Source organism: Montipora foliosa, chromosome 9, assembly GCF_036669935.1.
Source record: "Montipora foliosa isolate CH-2021 chromosome 9, ASM3666993v2, whole genome shotgun sequence".
Lineage (NCBI taxonomy): Eukaryota > Metazoa > Cnidaria > Anthozoa > Scleractinia > Acroporidae > Montipora > Montipora foliosa.
The window spans coordinates 3,287,457-3,305,252 of NC_090877.1; the positions used below are offsets into that span (position 1 = coordinate 3,287,457).

Genomic DNA, 17,796 nt, shown 5'->3' on the forward strand with positions numbered 1-17,796 from the left:
AAGTTTCGCTATGGATCAGACGTAGACGCGCTGGTAAAGTTTGAAAACAGAGAAGTTCCGTTTGGAGGTAGTTTACCTGGTAAGTCACAATCAAGCAAAAACGACGAGGTTTACGAGAACTTCACGCAACGTTATTCTCATAAGTCTTTCTTTACGGAAAGTAAATATAAATTATATTATATAACTAAATAACTAAACTATACTAAACTATGTAAACCTTCCAGGACTAAAATGGGCTTGAATGGCTTTCAATGGTGTCACACACTCAGCTGTAGAGGAAATTAAAAGATTTCGTTGATTGCACTTGTCCTTCATGCAACTTCAAATTGGGTCATTTCACATCGTTGTCAAGACGAAAACGGCAAAGAAATGGATCCTTTACGTAAACACATGGCAGCTTTTGCTTAGGCAATCTCGTTCCCAGAGCCTCCGTAACCTTTGTCCAGCAGAATGGGCTCAGGAATAATCGAAAACTGGAACCAGAAAACTATGGTTCCGGTTGACCACGGTCGACTGCATGCCATTTTCAATGGAAGAGCCTGCTTGCAGGCTAGTCCATGAGTTAGCCAGTAGTAACTCAGTGATTGAGTCACTGAGTCCTGAGTCAGCCAGTCAGTGAACCATTTTGGTCAGTTGTACTCAATAGGCAAATCTTTGATTACGTTTTTGTCTCATTAGCATACGTCCATCGTTATCTAATCAGTCAGCCGCCGAGACTAAAGTACTGAATAATGAAAGTGCATCGCATAATAAGCGATCTCTCAGATCTTGAAAAATATGAACGCATTAATTATATAGCATTATCTGTGGGCAGTGATGCTTTGAAAATTTGAAATTTTACAAAGAATGTATATGATCACTATAGCTTTTGCCACCCAATCAGAATTTATCGGTTTTTGACGGCTAATAACTGGCTTGTTATCAAAGCGAAGCGGCTTAAATTAAGGACGTTCGCGCTAATTGTTTGTGCGCAACGTTACTGCGCAGGTAACGCGACTGTAAATGTCACGCATTACTTCGAGCATTAGTGAAGTTGAGGTTTTAAAACCTTTGCAAAAATCGTGGACGATAAGTCTTGCACAGCGTTGGATCAGAGAAGATCGTGATCAGTCAAAATTGATTTAAAACATTTATGAAAGTCAAGTAGACTACTGCACGACTGATATTCGCGAGGTTTTATCAGTCGTACACTAGTCTACTAGTCTACTAGTCAAGCATCAGTTAAAATAACATGGCGACAAAAACGCCGTGGAAAAAATTCCAGGCCGGCAAAAGAATGGCACATTTATTTCCAAATCATCATGAAACTTGAAAGAGAAGTGAGCGGGAGGATGGAAAAGCTCTGGAAAAGGTAGCTGATCGAGTAGACTAGTGGCTGAAAGTCTGGAAAAGTCGAGGACGAACCGTTGCGTAAATTTAATGGGGCCGTTTCTTTTTAATGTTTTTATTACCCTACGAACATAAGTTCAAAGTGAATGCATGTTTTTAAAGTTCTTTTCCTTTACTTTCGTGAAAATTGAGCAGTATTTTCGTCCTCGTCCGCTTGAATAGTGCGGACCTGCGTGGAAACAATCAGCGACGGAATTTCACAAAAAACACACTCCAGAGGATGAGCATGACGGCAATGGAGAGATATTATACAAAACACCAACCAAATGAAGATGATCCCTGCTTAAAACTTCGTTGCTATGCTCGAGAAAGGTTTTTTTTTCGGTAAAAACCTTTCATCTCTTCAACACTCTTTCCTCTCTTGGGTTCCAGTCCTTGCCCGACAGGTCACGCAAAAGCGTGACAAACGAACTTTTCCAAGAGCTTTGCAAAATCACATCGATTTTACTCGTTCAGATCATCTGTGACCCCTAATTTTTTTATCATGAATCACTTACTTTACTTACTATCTACAAAATATGATGAAATGAAAAAAATCTCACCGTAAGAAATTATCTTTTTTTAACATTTTCTTTCCTCGTGCCATCGAATTCCGGTAGTGGTTGCAACGGATAGAGCTTACGAAAACGCTCGTCGAGGATGAACTCTACTGTTAACCACATCCCTAGCGGCATACAATTATCTAAAAATCTCACTCCTAAAAACCTATGCACGGAAACGTTCACTCCAGCAGTTTATTTTTATGATTTTCGATGGATGAGCAGATGAGCCTACATCTCACTATTATGACCGATTTCTCGAAATGAAGGCATTTTTCCACTGCCATTTTCTCCGAAACAAAGTCGGTGACCCCCATTTTTTTTTCCTTTTTGGAGTAAGTACTTTATGACCTAACTCTAGGCGAGAAATGAAGAAAATCTCACCGTAGGAAGATTTTGGCGCGAACGTCCTTAATAGAGATTTAACGAATTTTTACATGACATTGTTCTTTTACCTTTTGAAATCAAATTGTAAATAGCATGATGCCTTCTGTGAGCAAACTCATACGTTATTGAACCAAAATGGAAAACCATGATGTCAGCAAAGATTCCCTTAAAGGTCAATGAATGGGTGGGTTTCTGGAGCTTGCTGTGTAGCTATTCAGTCACCACTTAAGAACGGTGCCTATTATTGTTATCATGCATATGTTATGTGCATCTCGAGATATTCGGATTTCCTATGGGTATTTTTGTGCTGTTCAAAACAATGCGGAGAAAGCACAACTTATCAAGTGCTCATTGGTATCTGAAATGAAAATCGGGGGTAATTACGCTTCAATTTGTAAGAGAACGCCATACTTTGCTTTGTATTTTATAGCTTTTAACAAAAATTGTTGATTAATTTTCTTCGAAAAATCCGTGGTTTAAATAATCCCCAATTTTCTTTTGAATTTCAATAACTCTTGTAAAGATCTGCTTTTCTCGCACATTCAGTAAACCTCACCAAAATACCTTTGAATTAGTAGGCACTGTCATTAATTAATGGTCAATTAGTGAGTGGGTGAATTGCTCATTCATTTGGTCATTAGAGAACAATTGTGTGGATTTTGTAATTTAAATGCTAAGTAAATCACTTGTTGCATCCATTTAATCATTTAATATGTAAAAATCATCCCTGGGCGATTTGAAGAACGCTAATCATGTTGATTTATTTGCTCTCTTTGTAGACGCAGCTCTCATACAGTTGGGAACTGCCGTTGGTGAATCAGGGTCACTACTCACCTCGGATGGTTTGTATCTATTAGCTGGAATGGATGCCTCAAGTAAAGGGAAACTAGTGGCTCTGCAACTGGATCTCGACCAAGGTGGCTCTTTAGAAATTCAGGTACTCTTTTCCGTTTAAATGCTGAAGACTATATAATACAGAAATGTTTTTCAGGCAAAAACTGGCTTAACACCTACCCAGGGAGAACGTATAGGTAATATATCGTTGACGTCACCTATTGTCATTAATGTGCCAACCAGAGCATTATTGGCTGTCGAAACAAATGATCTTTTGTTCCTGTGGCTGGCACATTTGAATAAAAAAGCAATGTTTGTAAATAGATATCTTCCCTTTTATACCTAGATTCTATCAGGATTTAGCTACCCATGTAAAACGTCCCTTTTGATTTGAATTTTTCAAGTTTCAGTCCCTTTTCATCGTCTTCAAATTCTTAACAGCAGACAAAAAAAGTCCCCCCACTGCTCAAGCATGGTTTTTGATGAAGAAATGGCAGCGTTACTGGTTGGGTTGGTCTTCATTCACACCAACATTTTTTAAAGAAAATAAGATGAGAGGACACCGTGCTACTTCTTTCTTCTTTGTAAAAGAAAACCCAACTTTATTAAAAACTATATCCAATAAATAATTGCAGTATACCAGCATTGATAAAAGCTTTTTTAAAAAAAGTGTTAAAAGCACTTATATTTGAATCAAAAAAAAAGTTTTATGCACTGCTTTTCGTGTCCACTTTGTCTTTTCGATGACATTTGCAATTTCTGTCAGTTGGAATCAGTGTTCAACTCGTGCTTGGTTGTTTGTTAATGTTAATAAGTTAAAGGATAGTTTAGCTCCCAGCGAATGAATTACAATGCTATAGATGGTTTGCAACCGGCATGTACTAAAACCACGAACACCGGAACACCGGAACACTCCGGAACACCTGGAAGTAACCCAAAGCCCTAAATTTGGCTAACCCTAGGCCTAGATAGGCCTTAAGTTGGTTTTTAGGCCTAGGGTTAGCCAAATTGAGGGTTTTGGGTTACTTCCAGGGTGTTCAAGAGTGTTCCGGTGTCCTAAACTTAGGCCTAAAAACCAACTTAATGCCTATCTAGGCCTAGGGTTAGCCAAATTGAGGGTTTTTGGTTACTTCCAGGTGTTCCGGAGTGTTTAAGTGTTCCGGGGTGTTTCGGTGTTCCGGTGTTCCTGGTTTTAGTACATGCCTTTGCAACCAATCTTTAGAGACACAGATAACAATGATGTAATGTACAATTGCTGGTGGACAAACAAAAGGAGCTAATGAGAGATCTTTTGTTTTCGTCCACCAACATGGCGGCGATGATACTATCAACCACCCACAGGTGGTTTTCACGTTGCTTCCTCGCCGCATCTGCTTCTTCTCAGATAGCTTCAGGGCTAGTTCGGAGAGAATTCGTTCGGCATCTCTGCCGTTTCCGCCATATGATGAGAATACAAGAGGGCTGAAGGAGTCATGCTCGTCGACTCCAATAATTCGCTGGTTGTAATGTCGCTTTTTTCTCGTTCTCATTGCTCGAGAAAGCCATATCAAGTTTCTGGTTTAGGTAACTCTTTCCACTCTACAACCATTGTGGAAATGACAAGTTTACTGCTAAAAGAAAGTAATGCAAAGAGTGGTGAGGAATCTTAAACGAAGCCACGTTGCTTATATTGTATTTGGGACTTAAAAATCTACGAGCGCGAGGTCGACGAAAACGTCACCTCAAAATATAACTTTGCACTATAAAAAGTTTTTCGCGATCAATCCATCTTGTTCGTGTCGTACAATGTGGGCGAAGTATCTTAGAAAGAAATTGGTACTAGTGGTTTCAGAGTAAAAACAAAGAATTAAATATTCACATTTGTACACTGGTGTTGTCCTCGAAACCTCAAATTTGGTGATTTCACGCTGTATTTTTGTGCCGTTCTCGTCGACGACCTCATCGTAGATCTTGAATTGCCTATCTAAGCAATAGTGTTTTCACTCACGTGATCAGTCACGTGATCAGTAACCTTGTTTTTCCACCGAATCAAAAGAAAACGTTTGCATGATGATAGAGCTCAGTTCCCAGAGACTTACAGGAAAATTTGGTTTATCGAACGTGTTGATAAAGGTCAATTCGGCCTTTATCAACACGTTTGATAAACCAAATTTTCCTGTTTCACTCTCCCACTGACGCAGCACCACAGTTTCTTTAGAAACTAGAAATTTGTTCCCAGAGGATTAGTTGGGTACAACAACGTGGCCGCTGTTCCTTTGTTTAGGTACATCAACATGACCGCCGTAACTTCACATGAAAACAATCCATAGAAGACTTTTTCTGTGTTTACATAACCTCATCTAAACGCGAGGGGCAGTTAGGAGAATTCGAGACAGTTATGCAAACTTTTGAGGCAGTGGAGTGCGTAAATATCGAGAATTCTCCCTCCCAACTCCCCGAGTGTTTCGATGAGGCTATGTAATCACGGGAAAGAGTCTTCTATTGCTTTTATAACATATTTCTCAAAAATTATTCGACAAATGGAGGAAAATGCTGTTTTTTTACTTCTTGATTGAAACAGATGTTCTTGGTAGTTACACGCTCATATGTCCAACCAGTCAATCAAAACGTGCGTTTGACAACACAAAACCAATCAACATTCGTGTGATGTCACAGCCGTGTTTATAAACTGTCTTCTTAATACAGCTATTGACCAACGAGAGTGCGCGTACTATCCTAAGGGTAAACAATCACACAAAATGGGGTGGAGGGTGAAGGGCGAACAATTGCATTAAAGCAGGCAGCAGTTTTCGTCGAAAGATATCTGCAACATTTAATTTCTTGTCCATAATGTTCGCTTAGGTAAACTATATGCTATTTACAAGGTAATTTTTGTAAAATTAAAATGTTGAAACCCGGCAGAAACGAAAAACACAAAAAGACTTTCATTGCAAAACTTAACAAATTTACTAATTTCAATTTCATCTTTATAATCCTGTGGCAAACAAGGAAAATCAAAAGCCTCTTTAACAACAAAGACAAAAACACCCACAGATCCAAAGTTGTTTACAAAGGAGATTGCTCTTGTGGTGTTGATTACATTGGCGAGACTGTGATAAACTGCGGAACATTGAAATCCTGCTCACACCTCTGAACCTGCAAAACACCTGCGTGAAAACCCATCACATTTTTTCACTTGGCGCGTTCTCTCTTCATCACAAACATTCCATAAACGTAGGATCGTCGAGGGGCTTCCGCCCCAGTCTGAACAAACAAGTTATTTCTTATGTTTCCAAACGTTTCCCAACGGGAATTACATAAGATATATATGCATGGATGCGTGCGGACGGTCATTTTTAACCCTGATGATGGCAAACAGCCTAAAACGTTTGGTTTCAACATTTTAATTTTACAAAAATTACCTTGTAAATAGCATATATTTAATTTCTTGTTTATATCAAACATCTGAATTAAACTCGAGCTTATGTTATGTTTACGGATCTAAAGTTTCATTTCATTTCTCTCTTCAGGTTTTTAGACCAAAGTGTGTAAATGCTGAAGAAAGTTATTGTCGACTGCAAAAGATGTGTGTGGCCAACTCATCAACATGTACCGCAGAGAACGTCTTAACGAGCTGCGTGGGTAATAATTCGTTTAGCCTTTTTGGAGGAAGATGTACGGAGTCAAATTTGGGCTGTCGCCAAAACCATACCATGGACAACGGAAATTTTGACTTTGAAAAGATTGCGGCTTACATGGCTTACACAACGAGCGGTCCTAAACGCATCTTACTTGATACATCGAATCAAAGTCTTCAACTCGAACCCGGCGATGTCTTTGGCGTTCGTTTCCCTTCCTCTGGACCGGCTGCATCGTTGAAAACTACCACATTTGGTTCGTCTTTGTTTTTTGCAAGTTCGATTATTAACGGCACAAATTGTTCGACTCTGCGGGGGAATCGCTATCCGTGGACAGAGGAAAGCCCCGTTCAGGTTTCTTATGCGCCGGCCGTAGCGTTTTTCTATTCCGTTGATTCTGAATCTATATTTGAGAACGTTTTTCAAACCGTAGGAGACGAAAACGTTCTCTTATCAATCGGAAACTCGATGAAAAGAAAGAACGACACTAAGCACATTTGTCTACAGCAGAATATCACGGGGTTGCAGTTGTATTCTCCTGAAGCTCTTCCATTCGCCGAGTCTGTGAATTTCACTGTGAGCACGAGTCACGGGAGCAACGTGACATATTTCTGGGATTTTGGTGACCAAAGTAACGCAACCAGTTTGATCCCGTGGGTCACGCACCTCTTCAATTCTACCGTTGGCTCGAAGACCGTGACTATCATCACTGGAAATGACATCGGAATAGCAGCCGCCTGGTGCAGTGTTGTCATCCAAGAGAGAATTACGGGGCTGCACTTTGAAAACACTTCCCTTCTGGCCATCGAAAATGGAACAACAGCTCGCATCCGCTGGATATTGTTTCATGGATCCCACGTTGACTTTAATCTGACAATTACATACCCTGACGGTTCTACTGAAGCAAAGAACTTAACCAACGCTAAACAACCGGCTGCAATATTCTTCGGCATGTATGTTAAAAACCTTACTCAGCCAGGCTGGCACCGAATAGAAATTACAGCCACTAATAAAGTGAATAACGAGACTCTTGTGGGAAATCTTAGCGTCCAACGTGAGGTTTATGGAGTGGTTCTGGATAGTGCGAAAATCCTTGAGACAAATCAGACATTTAACTTTACGATTTCGCAGCATCAAGGGGATGAAGTTAGATATCGGTTGAATACCAGCGACGGAAAGGTTAGAAATACCACTGAAAAAGTTATACCTCATGTTTATACCAAGGCAGGGCGCTACAGGCCTACCCTGATCACTTTCAATGACATAAGTTCAGTGGTTGTTAATTGCGCTGAGATTATCGTCCAGGATCTAATAGAGGGCTTGGAGTATACAAGTTTCAATCACACAGTAGCAGTTCGCGCCGAAGCAGAAATCAATTGGAGATTGACTCAAGGCTCTGAACTTTATATCATCGTCGACTATGGTGACGGAAATTCCACAATCGTTAACCGGAGCATTTCGGTGGGGGACGTTTTCGTGGCTATAAGCAGGCATAACTACACCAAGCCCGGCGAGTACCATGTCACCGTTAATGTGACGAACCTGGTCGATAGCGAAGAAATTAACACCACGGTTTATGTGGAGACACCAGGGGACGGCGCCGTTCTTGCCATAAGGCGCGGCAATTTGGCCACAGCTGGAGGCGATCGTTGCACCGGTGTACTTTACGTTGCAGTGAATGATTCTGTGACGGCGAAAGCAACAATAAGAAATGGGACCAACGTAAACGGCTTTCTTGATTTTGGAGATAACTCGAGTGAACGCACGCGTTACTTCCATCGAGAATTCCCAGACGGAGGATGGACCGTGCACCATTCCTACTCGAGGACCGGAGAATACAACATCACTGTTATATTCTCCAACAGAAACCCGAAAAATGATAGCCATACTTGTAGGATCATCGTTCAGAATCCTGTCAACAAGGTCATGATAACAACTGATTCGCCTAGGAAAAGTTCAGAAAGTAAAATCACTTTCAATATTTCGTTCCCAGGCTCACTTCAACCATCGGGCCCTCTTAACTACATTTGGCGTTATGGAGTACAGAATATTACTCCAGAATATGAAGTACGGGATAATAGAGTGGAAAACTACCGTTACCCTAGTGAATGCGGTGTTTACATCGCAACGGTTAATGTCTCTAATGAAGTAAGCTTCGGCTTTGCACAGGCTGAGGTTGTCATCCAAGATGAAGTCAAAGACCTCAATTGGACCGCGAATTACACAGAACTTAGCGTGCACGATTGCATCCCGTCCCTTCCAAAAAACGTGTTTCCCTTTGATTACAATGTCTCCTTCAACGCTTCTGCAAACGGCACCAACGTGACTTATACTTGGAGTTTTCCCGGCAATGAAAACAAAACGGGCTCGAGCAGTAGGCATAAGTTTGTTGATACTGGAAAAAATAACATTACCTTGACGGCGGAAAATGCCGTTAGTCGTCAGACAGTAGTGATTACCCTTGAACTAGAGCAAAGCATTCTGGATGTTTCATTTAAAAACGATGGGCCTTCTACGCAAAACCGGACAGTGAATTTTACTCTTACAGCGAGAGAGTTCGGCAACAATTCTTGTTTTCAAATTTCTTCAAACCAACAGGACAAAGCGTTTTACTTCAAGACAGGAAAAGGTTGTGATGGTCAGCAAGCAAATAATTTACTGAGGCCAACACCTTTCGAGTACACGTACTACAACGTCGGTGAGTTTGATGTTACGTTGGACGCGCGCAACCGTATCTCATGTGTGGAAAAAGTATCGAAGGTGGCTGTTGCAAGAAGTCCCTGCAAATTTCCTATAATCGAGGTCCCTGGTTTCGATGACGGTGGCATTAGGAAGTTCATGCGCTCAGACAAGATAATTATCAAGACAAACAACAAACTTGACTGCTTTAGTTATGAGAGAAAATTCGAATGGACGTTTTCTTGTGAAAAGAATATGCTACACCTACCAAATGTTAATCTGTCTAGACCCGAGATTATTATCTTACCAAGAACTCTTGACTACTGTAGTCATCTGGAAGCTCGTTTTCTGATCAACATGACTCAAGCACCGGGTGTTTACAGCGAGAAAACAATTGTTGTAAGCGTAACAGAATCCCCGCTTAATGCTATTATTGACGGAGGATCAGAGAAGATTGTGGGAAATAAGAAACCAGTTAAAATAAGTGCCGGAGAGTCTTACGACCCTGATTCTGCAGCGGGGAAACCCATGGACAAAAACTGTTCATTTGCCTGGTTTTGCCGGCGGAAAAATGACAATTTTACACTGCCGGAAAATTTTACACAGCTAGAAAATTCGATACTAGCTCCCGTTCCAACTCCTCCTGCAATAAACGTGACCGGAAATGATTCTATAGATCTTGGCGGCTGTTTTAGATCTGGTCCTGGTCGACTAAACTTCACCACACTTGAAATTACATTGGACGCGACAAAAATGAAAGCAGGCACTACCTACAACATTACATTTGTCCTGGGCAAAAGGGGACGGAAATTAGCCTATGCACATCAGGTTATTACAATTAAAGATGGCGATCCTCCCATCTTAAATATCAAGTGAGAGCACGATATTGTTTTTACTTCGATCAGTAACTTAACATGGTATCGTTTTCAGTCTGGCCAATATCGTGGCACAATATTGTTTGTACCCGCCTGGTCAATATCGAAGCGGGATATCTGGGTTTCTTACTTTGGTTTATTTGGTGACACGACATTATTTCCTCTCTGGTAGTTATCGTAGCGCGATATTATTTTTATTCTGGTCAAGCAAAAACTTGATTGTGTGCCATTTGATCAGAGTTCAGACTAGAAGCTGCGGTACTTTCTCGGTGGGTGTTTGGAACACGAGAATTCAGGAGTGTCAACTTTACCACTTAAATATATAGGGAGGGTATCTGTTTACAAACATTGCTTTTGTTATTTAAATGTGCCACCCACAGGAACAAAAGACTCTTTGTTTCGACAGCCAATGAGGCTCTGGTTGGCACGTTTATGACAATCGCTGACCTCAACGATATCTTACCTATAGATTTAGCCAAGCCTAAAAGCGGAGTTCCCGGGTTATTTATTCTTAGAATAAGTTAACCTGGCTTGAGCCTGCGATCCAATCGATACCCAGTACTTGGTCAGCGGTTATCTTAAAAAAAAAAAAAAAGCTGACCTCGATGAGCTCTAAACTTGAGCCCGCGATATGGTCACATTATACTGGTCACATAGTCGTCCTTGAAGGGGTGGACGGTCGTACGGTGACCAAAACGAAATTTTCGCAAAGATGAGTTGCCATATTTTCTTACCAATGGTGCTCCGCGCGCGCGGAGCTCCGCTATTAATTTTTATCAATTTACTTTGAGTCGATCAAAGTAAACTGTCCATCCTTGGGAATTGAAAAGCTGACGCTTCGATCGCTAGCAGCTCTTCGCCAGAGCAAATTAAGAGGTTGTGTGTTGTGTGATGGGTTTTGACATCACAGTACAGCACTGTTATTGGCGGGTGACGGAAGTTCTCGGCTAAATGCCACACCAAAAAAGACTTCAAGATGAAGACAAAACTTTCATTTATTTTAACAAGATAAAAAAAAATCTGATGCACGAAGATTCCCCCCAAAAATCTTTAAAAAGCTTTTTTTTTTCTTGCGCCATCCTAACCCTGATTGGACAAACTCACGCGAAAAAGTAGCGTGTGAAACTCGCCGGTCGAAGTTCAAACCTTCAAAACGCTAATAAGACCTCAGAGGGCATAAAAAGGTGCAAAGGATTAAGCTGAAAAAATCATAACATCGTTCATAAAAGTGGGCGCATGATAACGTGAAATACGATTTGTTATTACAGATGCTGATGAAATCATATCTTTACCACGCGCGGTGAAGATATTAGAGAGCTTTAGGGTCCATTTACATGGAAAGAGGATGATCCTAGTGCTAGGATCACCCTAGAAGATTCATTTGGTTTACCTGCAAAAACGCGGCTCCTGAGATCAACTTTTCATTTGGTTTACGTGCAGGATTGCCACAGCACTTTTTCTCTTTTTGGGCGACGCTGGTTACCGTTAAGCTCATCTTCTTTAGAATCAGCCAACATATTCTGGCCTCAGTGTTTGCACACCGCTTGCAGGAAGACTCGAAAAGTCGCTACTTCCCGCTGACTCTGTATTTTCAAAACAACATTGGTCCTGCACGTCGCACATCTTCAATATCGTCGTCTTCTTCGTAGGGCAGACATACTAGAAATGGTCGGCCTTTTGAGCTTTTAGTCGACAAGTGCGAAGATCCCGCCGTGTTGATTCTCACAAGTGGTCCCCAGTGCCATCTCCGGTTTCAATATTGTGGGTGGGCAAACTGGGCCTCCTCGGAGGCCGTTTACATGGAGGTAGGATCAGCCTAGCGCCAGGATCATCCTTCCTCTCAGATAAGATTATCCTAACGGTAGGATGATCCTAGCACTGAGGCAAATACAACCCTTCACATGTAAACTGAGAGCTGAAAACATACCGCGTTCGGATGATCCTAGTCCTAGGATCATCCTAGCACTAGGATCATCCTCTTTCCATGTAAACGGACCCTTAGAGTCTTGGACGAGGACGAGAGCGAGAGAGATTTGACTGCCCGCTTTTAGCGAAAATGCTTAGAAGATTTCTAACTCGGACGATTAATCTTACTCGTCAAGTTGTTAGCAGCATAGGTTGCTCAGTTATTCCTATTGCTGGTAGCTGAGCCTTTTTGCTGATCGAAAAATGCCAAACTGCTACCGTGTTGTTGAAATGTTTTGACACGACAACATTTTTCCAAAACCTTGTACTAATGTGACGACGGTATCACGTTTTTCCCGTCAAAGGGCGTTTTCCATTTAAATTCCGGTTGGGATGTAAAGGGAACACACGTTTTTGGTGGCATAAATTTCAGGAATAAACGGAACTTCTGAAAACGTAGTCCTGTTTTCCCGTTGGAAACTTTCCGATGGAAATGTTTGTTCCATTTACAACTTTTGAAAGATCTTACCACTTCCAGGCTATTCACGGCCACATTTTTAAATTTTGGCTCGTAAAATCGCAATCACTGGGCGGCGAACGGACCTGAGTTAAATGGAACACGTTTTTCACCCGATGGAAATTTCCACCGAAATTTCCGGGAATTTTGTGTAAACGGAAAAGGCCCAAAATGACGCTGGTTTGCGCGCGCTCACTGTTCTCGTAGTCGTTGTCGTCCTAGAATTTAAAGCTCTCTTTTTTTTATCTTTCACATGTGAGGATGTGTCGTCCTGTTAACTAACACGATTAGCCAATAAAAAGCGAGCTTCACCTTATTTGACGTGCGAGTTTTACATGAAAGATAGAGGTGATCCTCACACTTAACTAGACTGGCTTTCTTTGAGGCTTGTGTCCCCATGGGCTTCCAAGAAATGTTTTCCAATCGCACATTATGCCCAACAATACGCTGGTGAAGGTGTCGGGCATACTCCGAGATTGTCAAGGAAAATTTGTTGCCTCGTCTGTAAGATGCTTTTCATCAAGGAACGTGATCCAAGTTGAAACACACAAACTGATTACATCCGTGCGAAACTTTCTGTTTGAAAGAACATTCCAACAGTTCGATTCCTTTTATGATTGCCTTATTGAGTTTCAACTAGTATTTATATACACTTTCCTACCACTATCATTTTGACGTGATAATGACGTTCGCTCAGTGTCAAAACGTCGTCGTTTTTTAAAAACTTTCTTATTATGTTTTTAAAAAATATTCAAACCCATTTTTTATCCTTGAATGCCTTAAATGTTCGCTTCTTTTCCTATTACAGACACCTGAAAAATTCAGGCTGCTTCAACGGGATTCGAACCCCATTACCCTTCGCCGGTGCAATGCTCTACCAACTGAGCTACGAAGCCACTTAGTTGGGAGCAGGTCAATTTGTGCGCTGAAATTGACATCATGAATTTTCTTTTATTGTGTTTATATCTCATTTATCTTTTCGTGCCTGACAGTATCTTAATGCGCTTACTCGTGAGAGACACCATCAACACTCGAAGATAATGTAAGATGTATATAATGTGCGACCATGTAAATGATCCCCCTCACAACCCCACATTCCCTTAATTTGCTCCGACGAAGGGTGACGCTGTAACGGCAGCTTTTCAACGATTTTATCAACTCAGTTGATACAGTCCAATCTTTGTTTGTCTGGTGGGTAGTTCTTCTTGGAAATTAATCTCGTAATTCCGCGCTGAGGAGGAAGAGAATTCGTACGTCGAATTCGTACCCCGGTCGGACCGACACTCGTGGTCTTAAAAATAATGTTTTGTAATGTCATCTGCAAATGGTTAAATTCTCAAGTCTTTTCTGATAAGAACTATAAACCGTAGGCCCCCCTCTTAATTACAGCCAGTCAGGACGGCTTAGCGGTTATGAACGGTGCTTTCCACCCCTGCGTCCCGGGTTCAACTCTCGGCCTCGAGGTGATATGTGGGCTGAGTTTCAGTCGATCTCAATTTGACTCCGAGGGTTTTTCTCCCTCATCAAAATCGACTCTTAGTCAATTGCATTCAGCTGCGGGCGGATACCTTCGATTTGGATAACCTCTGGTATCCTTCCCTTTCATTGAATAGACCATATTTGTATTCTCAGCAATGGACTGGAACTAGCTTGCAATGGAGGCTAATGCAGGCGAATCTTTTTAAGGGCCCACAGACGGATTTTTCGAGCGTTGCCAAGGAAGTGAAACGTTACTTCCGGTAACTGACGTCATCATATCGTGAGCTGACAAGAAAACCCACTCACAAGCAAAAGTCACCGCACAAACTGTTGTTTCCATCGAAGGTTTTTCCTCGCCCTTCCTCGCGCTCGTTCTCAGATCAACTGCGCATGCGTAAACGAACTGACCTCCGTTTGAGAAAAAAGCTAAATATCCGGCGGTTAAAAAATTGAATTTTTTTTTGTACATGGCACGTTTCATCCCCAAATACGGAATATAGCTAAGCATTGATTTTTTAAAATCATCTTTTTTGAGAAAGTTATGGGTATTTCAGTATCGTTTATGTCTTTAAAAACAACATTTTTCAAAATAAAAAGAAAACCATGCTTGGCTGGATGCAAAAACGAATACAAATTATCAAACCATCGATTAAATACCCAAATTGCGTAGCACGGAGACAAATATAGAGTTTTCTTTTATTGGTCACGTGACCATGGGCGTGATATGATGACGTCATGTTTAGGGTCATTGTCTTACAAAAGTTGGAAACTGACCAAAATAATGCCAAATTCTCTCAAATTACTTAACCATTACATCCTTAGCAACGCACCCCAAAAAATACGTCAGTGGGCCCTTAAATGAAAATACTTTTTAGTACATTCCCCTGCATTAGCTTCCATTGCAAGCTACTTCCAGTCCAATACTGAGAATACGAATATGATCTATTGGATGAATAAAGTCGAATTAAATTAAATTAAGTTAAATTACTGTCGGACGTTAAAGAATCCGCACACTGTTCTTGAAGAGTAGAGGTAGACTCCCGATGTTGGTGGTCTATCTTTCAGAGAATTGCAAACCACCAGGAGACTGTACACGATATATATGTGAGGTATATAAGCCCATAACGTATGTTTAATTTGCGTTTCCCTTTTAGGTGCATTAAAAACTGTGCCGCAAAAGTAAACCCGGCAACTAAAATGTCATTAAGAGGCGCTGCGCAATCTTCTGGCAACAAGAAAATTAGTGAGTATAAGTGGACAATAAAAGAATGTTTGAATAATAAGGATAATTGCAAGGATGTGTCCAAAGACGAGTACACATTACCGAAAGACATGAAGCAGGATTTCCTCATCATTCCAGCAGGATTTTTTAAAGGTAAAGAACAAGAAAGGTCTCAGGGATCAATTGCTTTTCTTGGTAATTGAGTCATAAGGTGGCCTATTTCATAATTGCCACATTTGTTATCTTCTCTTAATTACGGTCGGTTTGAACGGTTTCAACATTTGGCCAACATTCGTTCAACAAAAGTTGAAAGGATGTTGGGCAAATGTTGGACGCAAAAACAAAGTTGTGCGGAGGCCGTTCAAACGGTTCCAACATTGCGCCAACAAAAGAACCAACACTTTTGGGAAATTTGATTGCGAGGAACTAAGAACTAGAAACAAGTCTCTCTCGTCCAGATAAACTACCCCATATTGACTTTTGCAGCCTGATTCGAGCATGCGTGTGTTCTACAATTGTTCAACAGAGTGTTCGAAGGGCTTCAACAGCATACAACATTTTCGAGAACAAAGGAAAAATTGAATGGATGTTGAAAGAGAATTTAAACCGATTTAAACTTGATTCAACACGCTTTCAACAAGCTTTCGACGTTTTTACACTTTCAACAATGTTAGACAACCTGTTCAAACGCACCGAAGATTTGGTTCGGGCAAAGGGCTTCAACATCCGTTCGATTTTGTTGAACGTTGAGCCTTGTTGAACGATGTTGACAGGAGGGAGCATTGGCCTTTCAACAACGTGTCCCGGGGGGGGGGGGGGGTGTATTTTAGCGCCTGGTTGTTCGAAAGCCGATTAACTTAATCCAGGATTAGCGTAAACTTTTGTTTCATGTTTTCAACCATTTGGTGAAAGTTTTTTTTGCTTATTATTGTTTTCAAGATTGACTTCTACTAATGTAAACTTTTTCCCAGTATCAGGGTTGAACAGCATTTGAGAGTTGAAAAATAAACTCCTTGGATAATTTTTAATCTGGGATTAGCGTTAATCGGCTTTTGAACAACCGGGCCCAGGACTCTGGGTCACTGAATTGTTGGTTCTCTACTGTGATTCGAGAGGTTTTTCTACGGGTATTCCTGTTAACATTTGTCGTCGGAAAAAACACCTAAAAACTCTAAGGAAAAGAAACAAAGCAGTGATTGTTTTATTCCGAACGGAACCATATTAGCATTGTTCATAATCTGTAGCATGGGATTGCCGTTTGCACAAAAAGAACGGAGAAAACGCATCAACTGAATGAGGCTTTATGACGTTATAACTTCTCTGAAAAGTAAATGATTTTCTTTAAATCCATGCTAAAAAGAATGGTTTTAAATCCACAAATCGCAGCGCACATTCAAAGCGTTGACCCTGAAGTGGCCCGGCCGCTAGACTAAGTTATTGCCAGCCGAGAATTGGCTGGTGTAGGAAGGGCATTATATGCAGGATGTACCCATCAATTTTTGGCTCAGTGGAGTGGGTTGGGGGATTAAAATTTCTTCCATAACAAAAGTAGAAGAGAAAATTTGTGCATTGGTTTACACAAAGAAATCATTCAAGCAAACTCAGTCATGATGTATGTTGATGGTGAAGAACATTTTGCTTTATTTTGGTTTAGGGAAGGGGGGTGGGGGGCTGATGAATTGAAAGAATTGAAGTATATACTCTGACAAAACTCCAGATAGTTTAGGCTGCCATGTTGACTTTGTTTTATGTTTTGCATTAATAAATAGTTCAAGTCAAGTAAACAGTATCTGTTCCAGCAAAAAGAAAAATCTCCAAATAGTCTGCATAGCACAAGTGTTACTATTATTTTTAAAAATACAACCACACTTTTGAGTTTAAGGAATATGTTTCGATGTTTCAAACATCATCATCAGCCTTAGTGAGTGTAACATTAAAATTTTTACACGATAATCCGTGTATATATATTATTAGTATATACTAAAACAGTGGATAGCGTTGAACTCGCGCGCTGATTGGCTAGTCAAACTCCGAATATCCTGTGCTATTTATCTGCGAGCAACTCAGGAAAAAATGGCGTCCCGATTTGGATCCGTGACAAGTGAAGAAAACATCCAAATTAATTTTTTGTGCTGTATATTATCTCACTGTTTTAGTATATACTAAAACAACTATTCACCGTTGGATATTTACCTCGCCGCTTCGGGGCTCGGTAAATATCCATCGCTAGCCACTTCCACTTCGGTGGAGAATTCATGTTATCATCAATTATGGCGTTGCGGCTAAATCAATCGTCTCAGATAAAAGGATATTTGTAAAAAGGCTAGTGACATCATAGGAAACTAGAAACTTG

At 40.8% G+C, this 17,796-nt stretch overlaps 1 protein-coding gene across 1 annotated transcript in view; it reads left to right on the forward strand.

Moving 5' to 3' along the window:
- LOC137970830 (polycystin-1-like) overlaps positions 1-17,796 on the forward strand; it is an 87,570-nt gene that overhangs the window by 30,372 nt on the left and 39,402 nt on the right. Inside the window, exons 11-14 of the mRNA XM_068817412.1 lie at positions 1-79; positions 3,095-3,252; positions 6,659-10,317; positions 15,376-15,596. The exon at positions 1-79 is cut by the window's left edge and continues 644 nt beyond it. Of these exons, the coding sequence (XP_068673513.1) occupies positions 1-79; positions 3,095-3,252; positions 6,659-10,317; positions 15,376-15,596 (4,117 nt within the window). The remainder of the gene's footprint in view (positions 80-3,094; positions 3,253-6,658; positions 10,318-15,375; positions 15,597-17,796) is intronic.